At 41.9% G+C, this 16933-nt stretch overlaps 1 protein-coding gene across 8 annotated transcripts in view; it reads left to right on the top strand.

The window, feature by feature from the left end:
* Positions 1–16933, top strand: part of GRIA1 (glutamate ionotropic receptor AMPA type subunit 1) — a 120805-nt gene that overhangs the window by 68069 nt on the left and 35803 nt on the right. For all 8 annotated transcript variants that reach the window (XR_004359713.1, XM_032702556.1, XM_032702558.1 and 5 more), the window contains 6 exons: positions 6439–6600; positions 7710–7877; positions 11768–11872; positions 14019–14129; positions 15100–15306; positions 16452–16822. Coding sequence is in view for 7 of the 8 variants with exons in the window: in XM_032702556.1 (XP_032558447.1) it covers positions 6439–6600; positions 7710–7877; positions 11768–11872; positions 14019–14129; positions 15100–15306; positions 16452–16822 (1124 nt within the window). In the remaining variant the exon portion in view is untranslated. The remainder of the gene's footprint in view (positions 1–6438; positions 6601–7709; positions 7878–11767; positions 11873–14018; positions 14130–15099; positions 15307–16451; positions 16823–16933) is intronic.

The following is a 16933-nucleotide window of genomic DNA, read 5'->3' as shown; positions in this document are numbered from 1 at the left end:
TAAAAAACATAGTAAAAAACTAGTTAAAAAACACAGCACTGCCCTGAATTAATTTTTGCTTGAACTAGAGTGTCTCATATAAAAGAAAATTATCCGTTTGGATACAAAAATTACCCACACAGGAGAATATGAACAGCAACCTTGGGAGGATTTTTGTAGTAGGGCTCAAAGACATGAGTGACTTATTGTGACTTAAAAAAATCAGAGTATCAGGTGAGCAACTGACGGATTATATTACAGCCATTGGAAGGAAAAATGTGTTTGTTTAAATTTCAGCAAAAGGGTGTTAAACTAACAGGTTTTCTCAGCCATTTGCAGTCTCCTAATCCATTACCTCAGCTCAACTGGCAAGTGGTGATGTGTAAATCCATAATATCTTCCTCATGGTGACTTCATTGGTGCTTTTTTCTAGTCAAAACCTTCAGCTTCCTCCACCAGATTTATGCTTTTGTTTGCTAGACAAAATATTCCATTACTGATGTTTTGGTCCTTATAAACTGTGATCAGGTCATCCCTTAATCATATCTTTGATTGAAGCCCTGGCATCTGCCACTGCACGGTACGTTTCCCAAACCTTTAAATCAGCTTATGTGCTGAAAGCTCTCTAATGCACAAACATCCACCTAGAGCATACCTGCCTCTACCTGGACTGAGCCTTCCAAGATGTATATGACCATTTATACCCAAAATGTGCTGTGGCAAGAGGGTTGGACAGTTGCAAATAATACCACAATGAAAAACTGTAGAGTTGTACTGAAGAAAAGTTGCTGTTCATCTCCAGCCCCTTGTCCTTGAAGTCTCGATTCTCACCCAGCTTGGTTTGCTTTGTATCCATAGACAGGACAAAACAGACTCATCAAATTGCAGAATTGGGAAGCTGTATGATAGTGCCCACTTCTGTCTTTCTTTTCCCCTTTCTCCACTTAACTCCTAAGTTACAGTGAGGACTCACATGTTTCGCTGCCACAATGAGATTTGACACATTAATAACTTTGCAGAAGAGAAGGCCTCTCCTGCTGGAAGACAGACTGGAATGAGACTGGAGCAGATGGGCTCTTTTTTGACATACCCTCCTTATTATTACGAAGTGATGAGAGTGAGGAATGATGCTTCACTGGAGAAGTCAAGCTTGAAGATAATTTGGTATGTTAGGGATGCTCTGTCTGGAAACACTCGATTTCTTGCTCCTTGCAGAAAGTCACTGGTGTACCTTGGAATGACAGGAGCCACTTTGTATTCACTCAGCTGATTTACAGCCATTCAGGAGCAAAAATTTTGCTTTGCAAAGTTTCTTATAAAGTCTGCTAGGAGGAAGTAGTCTGGCATTACAAGCCATGCACGGATAGCATCTAAACAGAGCTGGGCTAGTTTCCCAATGCTACCACAGGTTTCTGTGGCACCCACCCAAGCTCAGGATGAATCGCTTAAATGCTTTTGGCTTGAAAGGGACTATTTCAATGTGCAACCTATTATAGAAAAGAAAAAATAGACTCTAGTCTCCTCATCCCAGACAGAAAGGGACTTAAAAACCCTAATAGTCCTTCCTGGAACTAGGGAACTATATCAGGTTCAACCAACAAGCCTTTTCCTGACAATTAAAGGGAAAGGGGAATTTTACCTCTCCTCTTTCAGAGCTGAGCCTTACTGGTCTTGGGGGCAGATCTGAAGGGCTCATGAGATGCAAAGGGAGGAGATAAAACAACAGTGTTTCTCAGGAACGTGACAGTCTTCAAGGAGACTCCCTAATGTCCTTTCTCTCAGGAAAAGACAAGACTTGGAGCACAGGCACAGAGATTTTAGGATGTGCTGTGGGGTGGTTTATGAGCTGCTGAGCTGGAGCTTCCCCGGGGCTCAGCCCTTGCTGCCACAGCTTCAAAGGCCCGGTTCTACCGCAGGAGGCACCTGCAGGGAAAGTGCCAGCAATTAATATGAGCTTAGTCAAACACAAAGAGAATCTGAAGGTGTGGGGCAGCAGCTGGCTGCCTGTCAATGTCCAGGTATGGAGGTGAGGCTGCGGCATTCCCAGGGGCTGGGATGATGTTCCAGAAGGAGCAATGCTGCCTAGTGTCATCAGTGTGTGGAGAGGAGGCAAGGTTTAGAATGGTGAGGCAGTGAAATACAAGGGTGAAAGGAGCGATGCAGAGAAGGAAGTGATGCTGGCAGATTTGAGAAGGGTCACGCATGAAGGGATGAGGCTTTCCCTGCACTGGCAGCTGCCTGCACTGCCCACTCAATGTCCTGGCTCTTCATAGTGTCCAGGGTATAAATAAGGAGCTGTCTCATTTCTGGAGGGACTTTCTTTTCAAAGCAGATCCTTCGTGGACCACTTAATCAAGATGGATTCATAAGGCCTGTTTCAAGTCATCAGTCTTCCTGAATTATGCATTTCCTTTGATGATTGAGCCCACAAGCAATGGATAGGAATATAAATGTGTGACTTACTGACACCTCTCCCAGCAACCAAGGCAGTGAACAGGACAGAAAAACAACCTTTGGCTGAAAACGGCTTTCAGTTTAACAGCATAAAGAACAGATGCATCAAGGAAAGCACAATGAGGAAAAATCCCTTTCTAGGACTGGTTTCTATTTGGAGCCACAAAGGTCTGCAATAGCTGCCCATATTATTTCCTAGCAGCAGGACTTCTGCACATAATCACCCTGTGAGGTTCATTAATGCAGAGAGGAGCCCATGGTATGAGCTAAAGAGCAAGTTCCCTCCTTTGAACCCAGCCTGGCTGTTGCTAGAACAGCGTGTTGCAGATGCTGTGAGTCAGAGCAGGCATGGAGGAGGGAGCCACCTCAGCCCGTCAGCGCGATGGGGACAGATTTTTGTGGTTTATTGTCAGCCTGCTAATTTGATGGCACTTGGAGAAAGCCAGGCATTTTCCGGGCATATGCAAGGCAGGAAGCCGTGTTCTCTGGTTTACTGAGGTGATTTTGTGAGGTGAATTTAAGTCGAAGGGACAGCTAATCCTGCCGTGTGGCAGGGGATGGGCTGGCTGATGTGGTGTCCCTTCCAGCCTGGTTGTGAGGATTCCCAGGGATAACTGTGCCTGCAGCAGTGTTGTTTCCTCCTATGTACCTACATCTCTGGGGGCTTGGGGAGCTCCGTGTTGCCTCTGGGTCCTGCCTTTCCAGGGGGCTGGAGTGTGAGTTCCCTTATTCCTCCTCTTCCTCCCTGGGGGACCGGCACTGCTGTATAGGGAGGTGGATCGTGAAACCTCCATATTCACCAGATACATCCCAAATGCTTCAGGTGTTAAGGACTTGAAGAGAGTCACTTACAATCAAATTCCAGGGGCTCAACCCATTTCCCTGAACAGCCCTCTGTGTTCCAGGCATCTCTGCAAAGTGAACTTTTTCCAGTATTCACTGGCAAATTTCTGAAATGGTTTCAAAACTGTTTGATCCCTCCATGAGACTACATGGAGTGCATCGTTCCAGCGCTGCTCACATCTTGCTGCACTTGGGTGGATGACAGAGGAAAGCATTTGTGGGCTGTTTGTTTCCCAGACTGATACTAAACATATTAATCCAAAAGCACAGCTGTTGCCCCTCGGCCGTGGGTTGTAGTCTTTCCTTACACAATTTTTAAGAATTTATTTTCTGTTTCCCAAATATGGCCAATTGAAAACTAAACAAAAGATCCCTTCTTCTCTTTTTTTTTGTTTTTTTTTTTTTTTGCAATATGTGTCTACAGTTAGTACAAGGTGACAAATGATTGATGACTTCTTTACTTACAAATATTGTAATTCTCCTGTTCTCCAGTTTCCTACAAGTACTGACTGATACTCCAAAAAGACAGATAAGCATATTGAATTCCTGCTGCTACTTTGTCAATAGAAGCATTTTCAAAAATCAGTTTGCATAACATTTGCTATTTTTTTGTTTATATGTTTGCCAGAAAGAATTCACCTCCTCTGGGAGTTATTTTCTAAAATATTTGACCCCTGGACTTCCCCGTTCATTGACTCTCATGTTCCCCAAACCTGCTCTGAGCAGATTTCAGTGGTGCAGTGATTAAAATTCTTTTGTAATTAGGACCATTTCTATAATGTCCTTGTACTGGGGCATGTGGAGGAGGGATAACAGGTGAAAACAATTATTTCAGCAGTTGATAACAGCCAAAATGCAAACAGGTCTTCAAGGTTAATGATGTCCTCTATGGTCCCAACTGCCTTAAATGATTGGAAAATCTTTAGAGGTCTCCACACTTTTTAAAGGATCTGAATTGTGTCAAAAAGAAGTGGGAAAAAATAGTGCAATCTTCAGGAAGAAATAATTCCTTTCATCTGCTCAGATTATTTTGAAATTTTTTACAAGATGAATCCCAGTGGGTATTGTCGAATATTTGCTTCAGTTTCAGAATGGTTTTGTTTGGGGAAAACAGTAAAATATAGTGGTTTCAACCACTGCTGTCTCATCACTGATGTCATAACCTTTTTTTTACTTTTTCTATTTAAATCTGCATGCTGAGGGGGCTTAATACACCAGGCTTCTTACTCATACTCTGTTGTGAACTTGGACTTTTCTTCAAGCCTTTGTAGGTCTTCCAAGGAGGAGCTGGTGGCACAAACTTCAAGTTGCTCTGTGGTAGTTTCTTTTGACAGATCTTTTTCCCCTGAGTATCTCCCATGAGCAAAATGTCAATGTAATTTGGTCCTAGCAATGAATAACCAGTTGGCAACCTGTGAGGTCCCTCTTACTGAACCTTAGGAGTTCTGCATGTCAAAAACCACTTGGTCTGAAATGCATTAAGATGTCAGGGACAATTATCCTACTGCATTTCCTATTCATTAATCACAGCTCTGCCTTTCTGAAACCCCTACGCTAGCAATTACAAACAAGATTGATGTGGGTTTTACCAGCATTCTGAGGAACATGTACACATATAATATTTAATTTTTTTTACCTGAATCACCGCACTTTGAAGCAAAACAAGTCATCTGTTTAGAGCATCTGTACACCAATATCTAATCCTCAGCTTTGTAAGTGGATGCCAAATTGCCTACAAAAAGCTGGAAGAAAAATGTGTGAAAGTCTTTAAAGATGTTTTTGAGTTATTTATGACTCCCTCGGTCTGACACTGATGTGAGAGGGCAATTTAGACTTTTACTTGCAAGGTCTGTGTCAAAAACAGGTTTCCATGTAATGGCTTGATCCTGGCTTTGGAAGTTAATAAGCTCCTTATCTCCCTCTACCCATGAAGAGAGAGCAACATTTTGGGAACTTCACTGGTGTTTCCTGGAAATGATGTGACTTGGCTTTTTAAACTCACACCATCATCATATCTCTAAGAAGAAGCAAGAGGGAGAAAGCCAGTGGTAGGCTGAGAAGGAGCCTGAGGAGAACACACACCATCAGGGCAGCGGGAGGGCAGAGCTCAAAAAGCTCTTCTGCTGCTCAAGTGATTGCATTGTGACAGTCCTCCCACTCATCTTCCTTTGTGCGTTAAGGTTGCTGATGGCACTAGTGCCAATAATTGACTACATCTCTTGTGTTTGTACCCCAAAAGAAAAGGCACCAGACCTCAGCCTGGCCTGTGTCCCCCACACAGCAGCCCGAGCAGGAAGGCAGAGCCTCTGCTCAAGCACCTGCTTTGTGCAAGGAGGCACAACAAACAGTTTTGCACAGCAGCAGTGCTGCAGAGATGGGATCAAAGCTGAGACACCAAGAAACGACCTCTTCTTGATATTGCTGTGTGTCTCTAATTATTTTTTCACCTCTGACTCAAGAGGAGTGACTAATTCTGCAATGCCAACCTGATCAATACACACGTGTGTTTGCGCACGTGTGTTCGTCACATGCAGTGAGAAGTAGACAAGAAGAGTAAGGAAATGAAAAAAATGTATTTTGTTAGTGATCTGAAGTCTAAAACAAGTGCTTTTCTTTCTCCCAATTTAGCAAATTCTGTAAACTGGCTTTTCTAATAGCCAGACTCCTTTAACAAGCTGACCAACCACTTACTTCTTGATCTGTTGAAAGTTCATTGTTCAGGTTTGGTTTTTCCCTATAAACTATGATTTGAGAAGAAGTAGCCTCTCCAGTGCTGACTGAGTGCATAAAAGTTAGGGCTGGGTGAACAATTCTGTATAAAAGTTAGAGCTGAGTGAAAAATTCTCTTTGATTTATTTTATAAATTTTATTAATTTCACCCGAGCATTAGTCAGTGCATTTTTCCATTACTCTGATATCTTTCTTGCAAATGACCTATTGTTAATTTGTCTCCTGGAAGCTTCAGGATATGTCCAGCCTGGGAAAAAGGCAAGTTCACACCATGGTCAGGGAAGTGGTGTCTCTCTTGAGTTGGATGTTACCTCACAGAGGGAAGAGGTTTTTCCTGAGCTGCCTGCCATATTCATAGACGGGCAAAATTCATCTTATCCACCCAGACATGTGTTCCTCTGATGAACTTCTCCTGTTTCTCTCCTGTACTAGGGATTCATGGATATTGACCTGACCAAATTCAGGGAGAGTGGAGCCAATGTAACAGGCTTCCAGCTGGTGAATTACACAGATACTGTTCCTGCCAAGATCATGCAACAGTGGAGGAATAATGATGCCAGAGAGCATCCACGTGTGGACTGGAAGAGGCCAAAGGCAAGTGATATAAAAGAATACATTTAATTTTGAGTCCATCTGGCCCTGTTAAAGGTATACTCACCTCTTTGTGATTACACAGAGCTCTTTGATCTCACTCTGAGAAACTCTCAATATAATTATGAACAGGTGGCTCAACATTGTCTAAATTCTACTAGGCAGCAGTTACTGCCTCTTAAGATATACACAATTTAGTGTATTCACTCCATCTCCCAGTTTTTACCTTCCTCAAAGCTAAGAATTAAACATCTCATGATGTTCAATATATAAGAAATAAAAGCCTCATTAACTCCTTAACCTTTGACTTGTTTACTAGACATTCAGTGATAATAAAGTCTTTCCAGATGTTCTTTTTTGGCATTTCAAATCAGTATGTACAACAGAGGGGGAAAATATTTTAATTCCTAACACAGAAGGCCCTGAAGCTGTTGAGAGATGGGTGGAGGGGGAGGTTGATTTTTTTCTCTGACATTTGAAAACAAATACATTTGCTACAAACACTCAGCAATAGAAATGTTAACTTTGGAATTTTTGTTTTAAGAAAGTTACAAACAAATAAATAGGTAGGAAATCACAGGAAAAGGAATTGATTGTAATAGTTGCTCTAATGGTTCATGACAAGGGTTTTACACTGATTTCTGTACAAGTTTTTGCTTGAATAAACTCATCTTTTGCAGAATTTTTGCAGGTGGAGAAAGAGTTTTCTGGTCTCCGTCTGCGACCAGAAAAAGTCTCTTGTGTCTTGATTTCACATATCTCACATTTACACAGTATAATGAGTTCCTCAAAAGTTCAGGTCACTGAATCTAATTAGTCACAAAGACTTGGGTAACAGGCAAACAGCTTTTAAGGCTGAGCCTTCTTCAGGGAGTGCAACCTAACTCTGCACCTGGAGCTTCTCCTTCACTTCCCAGTTGCGAAAGCAAAACCAACTTTTATGAGTCAACAGGTCAGTGGAGATTACAGGGAGCAAGAGGCAGTTGAACTTCATAGATGGAAGGGTGACAACAGAGCAAATCACCTGGAAAGTTACCATGAGGCAGAGCAGTGCAGCACAGCCGGGGCAGCTCACCCTGGCGGGCCTTGTACAACTGCTCTTCTCTTTCTAGTACACGTCGGCCCTGACGTACGACGGGGTGCGGGTGATGGCCGAGGCGTTCCAGAACCTGAGGAGGCAGAGGATCGACATCTCCCGCCGCGGCAACGCCGGGGACTGCCTTGCCAACCCAGCCGTGCCCTGGGGGCAAGGCATCGACATCCAGAGAGCGCTGCAGCAGGTTTGGAACCCTAAGGATGTGTGCTCAGCTGAATTCAGCCCGCGGGTGGGGGAAGAGGGGTGGGTAACAGCGGAAATGTTCACTGGAATCACTGGGGATGAGGAACTGAACCTTCCACATGGGAGCCGGGTCTCCTAAAAACCTCAGGGTTGCACCCAGCAAACTGCTTTTCTTGGTACCATCTGATGTGTCTTTGCCTGCTCTTCTGTTGATGTTCTGGGATGGAAAAGCCAAAATATTATCCCATAAAATCAAGGATTCCTATTTTTATTTTCCCCTCCCTACGACACAGACCTGCTCAGACCATAATTTTTGCAGATTCTTTAACTCTCGGTGAACTCGGCTTCAGTTCCAGGCTGCTAATGAATGCATGTGAATTTTGCCTTATGTGTTGGCTGTCATCAAAATGTTCTCAAAGTGCAGATTATAGCTCATTTCATACTGTGAGGATCCATAAAAGTCTTAGTAACAGCCACTTAAATAGTTTATTCCTCAAATCTGATAATCTTGTTTTTTTCATCCTGCATAAAACTTAGATTTTTGAATAAACAAAAACATGATGTGAAACTTACAGCAATAGAGAAAAAATACTCTTATCAAATACTTAGACAGGTAGAATATTTTAAAATTTCGTTAAACTTCAGGAATGACATTCATTTCTAGCATTTTTCTTTGGTTATTTTTTTCTAACAGAAATAGATGGTTTCCTTGAAAATCATGCTACTTCAGTGTTATCTACATACAGCTTATCCCATCTTCTCTCCTTAACTGGGAAGAAGGCAAGAAGAACAACATTAATTTGGTTTATTTGTATCATATGTAAAGTTCCCCAAGTATTTTGTTTTTATTTGGGTTTGGCTTACTTGTAAACAATAATTCCTTTAAAGCCAAATCTTGCATCTGATTTGATTTTATTGCTTGGATTCAATTTCTTCCCAAGCCTGTCACTGACTTTCTGTATGACCTTGGGCAAATCACTGTCATAGCTTCTCCGAGCCCTTATAATAAAATCAGCCTCCCTGATGCATTAGGGAGATCAGTTACCTAATAAACATGAAATACTTGGAAGTCTTCTGATGAGCAATAGCTTCTCAAGCATTTTCCTTTATTGAATTTATGAGAATAAGATATCAAAATTAGACAGCTAGAAAATACAATTTTGTGTGTGTGTTGGACAATCTCCTCTGAAGTTTCCTCATCTCTCCATTAAAACAAATTCAAAAGTCTTAACTTTTCAACTGTTGTGACTTTGGGCAGAGAACATGAGAAGCCATTTGCAAAAATTGTCTCTGTTGAAAAATTATAATTTTAAAAAGGCTTGACCAGTTCAGTTGTGATGGTCAAAATAAAAGGCTCTGAAACAGGCAGGGAAAGAAGCCTCCTAGCAAAATTTTAACTTTGAATTTAATAATCATGCAACATCTGGTAACGCAGCAAGAAAGAGGCAGATGGAAAGAGAAGAACTTGAGATTGCAGGTTTGAGTTATCCTTTCTGTAAATACTCACAAATAGGGCCATTCTTACAACAGTTCCCAGTAGGCTTTCTCTTCACCTCTCATTTGCTAACACCTAAAATTTTCTAAGCTATTTAAACATACAAGGTTTCTCTATTTACTTCTGCTCAAATGTTTGGAATAAGCTCTCAGATTGCCTTGTTTCTGTTTAGTGTAGGAAGGAACCATAGAATCATAAAAACATTTAGGTTGGAAGATCTAATATCATCGAGTCCAACCATTACCCTGGCACTGCCAAGTCCACCATTAGACCATGTCCAGAGATGTCACATTTACACATCTTTTAAATCCCTCTGGGAATGGTGACTCCATTACTTGCTTCCCTGTGCAGCCCCTTCCAATGCTTGACAATTTTTTTTGTGAAGAAATTTTTCCTACTATCTAATCTAAACCCCCCCTAACACAACTTGAGGCCATTTCCTCCTGTCCTGTTGTGTTACCTGGGAGAATAGACTGACCCTCACACCTCACTACAACCTCCTGACAAGGACTCATGGGTGGCAGGAACAAAAATGAAAAGAACTATGAAACATTCTTCATTTTTTAAAAAGCAGAAATCCAGCATATTTCAGAAAAATGTGTGTTATTAAACATAATTATTTGGGGTTTTTTTCCCCGGGAAAGTGCTCACAAAATATTGCTTTAAAGCAATACACTGAGGTTTCGGCTGTACTTTGGAAAAGTTATGATCATTTTTAACAAATTCTTTTTTAAATATTATTTGGTTATCAGATCTAATAAGCAGATAGACAGTCCCTAACTGCTGACTAACCCTGTAAACCAGAAGCCACAACAACACCCTTCTGCTTCAGGTTTCCCAGCAAAGAGCCCAGGCCCATCCATGTCTTATACACAAATGTGCTTAAATGCTCCGTGTCTCTGGTTGACTTTACTGGTGCTTAGCACTGTTGAAATTAAGCTTTACTGTATTCTGCACTGCATTTTTGCATTTTACATTTACCATCAAAGGATGGGAAATGATGGAAAAGTTGTGCTGCGTCCTTGCAGCATGGATGGCAGAGATCCCTTTTGCCGTTTCAGTGCCACAGGGAGACCACAGGATTAAGATTTCATTCATTCAGATAGAAGAAATTGATGCTGTACAGCTGCCTTTTAGTGCATATAAAGCTACAAAACACGAGCACCTGTGACCTGAGCTTCAGAATGGATCAGAACTTGAAAAGAAAACCAAACAAGACGTGGAAAAAAGCAGGCTTGGGAGAGCTTAAGACAATGGTGCTTTTCCAGTGCATCTATTTTTTATGGGCATGCTGTGTCTTGTGAGAAGGGAAAAACAGGTTTCTCCAAATGTCACTAGGAATACCTCTTGATGTGAAAGAGCTTCAGAAAATACTGGCAGATGTTCCTTTTCATGACAAACCTTTGTGATAATAGCTGGAAAACAAACACGGTTTAAGCAGATTAATTACAGTGCTCCTCTGTAATGAAATATCCTCATTTCTTCACCATGGGTCTTTATTCTGAGGATCTCAGAGTATTTAAAAAGGCTGTTAAATACCTGTCCCCATTTTGCATGTGGGAAGACTTCAGTTGCAGGGACAACTAGTTTGTCCAAAGTAAATGGAAAGGCTGGGAGCAAACCTTTAACTCCTAATCCGGTGGCATTTCTATGGGTGGTCTCCATAGAAACCCAAATCTACACTCTTTTTCCCATGTTTCTGGTCCCCGCTTCCTGGTCCTCACACAGTATATGATTCCAGTTAGGAACCCTTCTCCATACCAGGCTGGGCACTTCTGCAACAAGTCAAAAGGCCACACCGATGTGATGTGAGCAACACTTCAGCTCGGCAGTGCTATCAGCAGAGATTTATGGTTCAAAGTTTCTTATGCAATTTTCATTTACAATACTAAATTATTGGATTCTATTAGTCTGGTGTAGATGTAATTAAATTTGCTTGGTAACTGATAGACTCCTTCTTCCTCCAAATACAGCTTCTGGTTTGAATTGACAAATCCTTTACCAAATCCTGACTACAGGTCAGATTTAGAAAATACAAAACCCCACAAAACTCAAGGAGTTCAAGCTGATTTAGCTCACTGTCACGACCCAAGAGGTGATGGGCTCTCATTGGTGATTTAGCTCTCAGGCATTGCTGAGCTGAGTTTTATACCACTATGTTTTAAGAGAAAGGGTTTTTTAAAGAAAGAATGGCTGTGCCTATGGCCAGGCATGCTGTAGAGAGTGAACCTAAGTGAAATCTCAGTGTCAGACAGATGTCCTGTCTCCCCTGCACGGACCTGAGAGAAATGACTGCACTCTTCTTCCTTGTGCACTTTCCCTCTTGCTGCTGTCTAATCACCACTGCATGAGGTGCTGACCAATTTTCTGTCTTCATTGATATTTATATCTTTAAGGTCCATTTTGAAGGATTGTCTGGCAATGTTCAGTTTAACGAGAAAGGACGAAGGACCAACTACACCCTCCACGTGATTGAGATGAAACACGATGGGATCAGAAAGGTAAAGCAGAGAGTGACCTGACATCCTGTGTCAGATTGCAGCTGAGTGTTTGAGTTACAGTGTAGTTAGGTCTCAGTAAACACTCCTGTTCATGAAAGCTTGAATGTGGAGTCACGACGAGTGCATTCCCAGCTTTGTGCATGAGCAAAGCCAAGCACTTGAGAGAACTCATGGTATATTGCTAAAACAACCCACAACATATAGAGGGTGTTATCAAGAGCAACAAAGGCATCTCAGCTGTGTGGTAGAGATTTTCCAGGATAGTAAAAGCTTGGTCAACTCAGCCTTGCTACTGGCATGGTGGATTGGCGCAGGCCCACACAACTGTCTGGTTTTGCCCTCCTACTTTTCTTTTCCAAGGATGAGTCAAGGCAGAGCAAGTCAGAAGCTGTTTGCCCTAACCAGTGTAAGTGAACCCTTTATGTTGACCTAATTCTGCTCTCCTTGAAGTGACAAGAGCTTTACCACTAACCACATCCCAATAGCTACACAGACCTTTGTGCTGTTCTGAAATCTTGTTCCCTTTCTCTATCCCAGGCTCTTTGAAAAATCTGGCCTTGTTCAGGGATGCTGAGCCCTTGAAACACTAATCCTTTTGAAAATCTGACTCTATGTGCTTATGTCCCACTTTAGATACTATGTATTTGATGAACAAAGAATAACTCAGTTATTCATTGATAAAGGAGAGCCACTAAATATTTTGGAATGAGGCATTCAGTCTAATCTCTCTGCACCTTCTCAGTCCCCTGAAAAAAGAAACACTTGTTTGAAACTAAGAAAAATGTAAATAGTGAAAGTTTCATATTTACAGTCCCTACACCCAATTCATACTTAGACCAAGTAGCAACCCATGAGATCAAAGCCCACCACAGTCAAGTGAAAAAAGGCAAATTTTCATTGAGAAATAAAAGAAGTGTCATTTTGAAGACATACAAAGCAGTCTTCCTCCGCTACAAAGTATTCATAAGAGAACAAAGGCAGTATCATGTCCAGTTTGGGTCTCTGAACTTCAATAAGTTGGCAGTCTGGAAAGAGTTTAGAGGAGAAGAAACAGAGTGGTTGAATGTCTTGATTTTTCTATGTATTTACTGTCAGAAATTATATTTGTTTGGAAGACATGTACATCACTGCCACGATGCCTATTATATTTTAGATTCACCAGGTTAGAGGTGCAAAGCAAACATACATGTCTCCATTTATGTTGCCCTAGGGCAGAGCTTTGAAAGCTCTTTTCTCACTCTCTGCTCTTTTTGTCTGTGCAATGAAGAGCTATTAGAAGCCTGCATAGATTTTTTTCTCCTGAGCTGTTATGTTCTTTAATCTGCCATCAGCAGGCTCCTGGTCATGCCCTGGTTAATACCCTTTCCCATTTACTGTGATAAGAAATTCCTCTCATATGAGCAGAGCTCAGGCAGCTTCATACTTACATGAAGTGATGGAAAACCTCTTATAAAATCAAGCCCTCAAAATGGATAACCTTAACCATGATCTTCCTAGTGATATTCCGTGGCACTCTGTTTTACCTGCAAGCAGTGATAGATCAGGCCAAATCCCTGATTATTATTAAGCACAACTGAACATGAGAGTTCTTCCCATTACAACTGTTCAGTTTATTTATAACCCCAAACTTTTTGAAATTGGCCCAGGCCTGGGGCTTTTTTTTTTTACTTGATTTTTTTGTCCTATTGTCTCAAGATGTCCTAAGAGCCAGCACTGTTTCCATGAAGGCTTTGAGCTGCAGGATAATGTTTCATCACGCTGTAGCACCTGCACGTGCAGCAGGCAAGTTCACTGTTAGAACAATTTTCAACAGTCACACAGAGAAAGTGTGAACTGTCAATTTAGGGATGAGGTACGGAATGGCAATAATCACCAGTACAATGTGCTAAAGGTAATGCATACAAACACTGTGCTACTGTAGCATATCATGCACATTATTTTCAGGCTGGAGGCCTGAAATGGGGAAATTTCCCGGTGGGGGAAAATTTATTTCCCGGTCCCCCTGGAAAAGACATCAAGAATCAGAAAAGGAGATCTCTTGTTGGGTGTGAACATACAGAGAGAGATGATCGTGTTTGGATGACCCTGTTACTGTATCTTGGTTAATATTACGAAGGGATGTCAATCCTGGTTTTGTGTTGGGCAGATTGGTTATTGGAATGAAGATGAGAAGTTGGTTCCAACAGCTGTAGATACTCAAAGCGGCAATGAGTCCACAAGCCTCCAGAACAGGACTTACATAGTCACGACTATCCTAGTAAGTGCTGTGACTTCTATCCCAGCTCTCCCTCTATCTCATCTCTCTGATGTGCAGACTCCCTCTTCCCACTCGTGCACCCTCCCTTGTACTGTATCATTTTTATAATAGCAATAATAATAATAATAATAATAATAATAATAATAATAGCACTTACTGTTTCCTGCTGGCTCCATAAAGGTGTCTGAAAATTGCTGTGGCTAATTAAATAGGCATTAAAGAGCTCTCATGCTTAAGTGTAGAAAATACAAAAGATTATGACAAGATAGCAGTGGCATCAACATAGGTAAATTAGGAACATCATACCTGTGCTTTGTATTTAGTCCACAGAATGGGGGCTGCAGTTTTGGGAAGGATAAGCTGTATTGTGCAGAGAGGCTGAGTCATTGCTTTAAAAACAAATCTCCACTATAATCATGAAGGAATAATAGGTACCCCATAATGTATGGTATCATGTATTGTGTCACATACGCTTACCCCGCAGAACCAAGAAATGTTACTAATTTGTTTGTTTATTGCTTACTGTAAGCCTGCAGGGAAGACACAATACCCAATTGAGTTAAACATCTTAAGGCCCTCTCCTGTCCAGCAGATTTGATTCTGGCTGTGCCCACACAGGCAGACATGCCTTTAAAAATTTACAGCTCAGATGCACTAAATACCCTTTGCAGAACTGCACTGAAAGGTTTGTTGCCCAAATTCCCTCAACTGCTCCACTCCTCTCAGGTCCATCACCACAGGAGCTGCACACAAATGCTGCATGAATAAACAGAATATGCCACAGTACAGAATCACACTTTGTACCTTCTAGAATAAGCCCACTGTATGTTGACTGTGTCCTTTGGTGCAGGAACTCAAAGCTAAAGCTTTTAGAGGGGACCAGAACCTGCACATTGGGCTCTAGTCAGAGCCCATGATGTGCACCTCTAGAATGTGGAGTGTGGCTCAATATTGGTCTTCTCTGTGCCAGGAAGACCCATATGTGATGCTCAAGAAGAATGCCAACCAGTTTGAAGGCAATGAGAGGTACGAAGGCTACTGTGTGGAGCTCGCTGCCGAGATTGCCAAGCATGTTGGCTACCACTACCGGCTGGAGATTGTCCGGGATGGGAAGTATGGAGCCCGGGACCCTGACACCAAAACATGGAATGGCATGGTGGGAGAACTTGTTTATGGGGTGAGTTTCCAACCTCATCATTTGTCTTTTGCTCTTAGTACTGGAGAACACATCCAAACCCTAGAGTTTAGAAGGAGTCCTGCCTTTCATCAGCCTGAGCTCTCCGGAGGACTGCAGCTCTGATAATGCAAATAATCAGCCCAAGTAAAACATTTTAATTTAGGGAGAGACAGCACATTTTGTGCCTATGGAAATGTCAAAACGTTTCCTTTCAACAGTTCCAAGATTCTTTTTCTTTACATTTTTAGAAGAACAAGTATTGAAAGGTCAAACTTTCCCATGGGTAGAATCTCCAAATTCTACTCTATTTTATATTTGCATGATAATGGCAGAATGAACGAAGAAAAAGATTTCAAACACTCAGCATGTGAGTGGTGAATGGTAGGACTAGATTACTTTCTGTCTAGCCACTCATTTCCATCATGTCACATAAACACCTGCACCCTACACTTCTAAACCTGGTTCGGTCTGGTAGATCACAATCTGTGGTGTTTAGGTCATCCCTCAGAGGGGTCTAATTTTCCCTTTCCCTTCAAGGGAAAGCATGTAGGGAGCATCAGTGCCCAAGTCTCTGTGACACTGTGTTGGAGCAGGGGTGATCTGTCTCCTGCTGGTAGCTCCACTGTGTATGCCACCAGCCATTTCAATGCACTTCCCTCTCCATTTCCAAGATGTATTGCAAAATAAGTGGAGAGTGCACATCAGTGTTGCTGGAACATTTTTCCTCTTTTCCTGCATCAGTTATGCAATCAAAAAGCAGTTCCTGATGGAAGTAAACATCCTGACATCCTTTATCAGGAGATTGGCCTTTCCTTACTTCTTTTGATGTCTGGATGATAAAGCTCTTTTAGGGAAAATCATCTGCATCAGACTGTGACATCAGTGGATAAGTCAGATACGAAGAGTTAGATGGCTGCAAAAAGAAAACACTGTGATTTCAAAACAGATCTGGTAATCAGTAGTGATAGAATGGAAGCAAGCCACCAATATTATGGGCTTTCCCTTTTTAACTTTTCTCTTGCAATTGGTTTTGTCTGATTTCTTCTGAGATAGCAGGGTTAAACAGAGATCAAAGGAATATAAGCTGGAGTTAGTAGACATGTTTTATCCCAAGTTTGCAAATCTCTTTTCTGTCTCCTTCTCAGAGGGCGGACGTGGCTGTGGCACCATTAACCATCACGCTGGTTCGAGAAGAAGTTATAGACTTTTCCAAACCGTTCATGAGCTTAGGCATCTCCATAATGATAAAAAAACCTCAAAAGTCCAAACCGGGAGTGTTTTCATTTCTGGATCCTTTGGCTTACGAGATATGGATGTGCATTGTTTTTGCCTACATTGGAGTGAGTGTTGTCCTCTTCCTGGTGAGTCGCTTCAGCCCCTACGAGTGGCACACTGAGGAATTCGAGGAAGGACGGGACCAGCCGGCCAATGACCAGACGAATGAGTTTGGGATATTCAACAGTCTCTGGTTCTCCCTAGGAGCTTTCATGCAGCAAGGATGTGATATTTCTCCAAGGTGGGTTGCCTTCCCCACTGAACTTTCTTCCAGTTCATGTGGTCTAATCTTTCTGTTTCTTTGGGGCTGAAGAGGTTCCTCTTTGACCTTCCTTCATGAACCATAGTGCAG

Source organism: Chiroxiphia lanceolata, chromosome 15, assembly GCF_009829145.1.
Source record: "Chiroxiphia lanceolata isolate bChiLan1 chromosome 15, bChiLan1.pri, whole genome shotgun sequence".
NCBI classification, from domain to species: Eukaryota; Metazoa; Chordata; class Aves; order Passeriformes; family Pipridae; genus Chiroxiphia; species Chiroxiphia lanceolata.
Note: the sequence above shows the minus strand (reverse complement) of the source record. Positions and strands in the feature narration are given on the sequence as shown.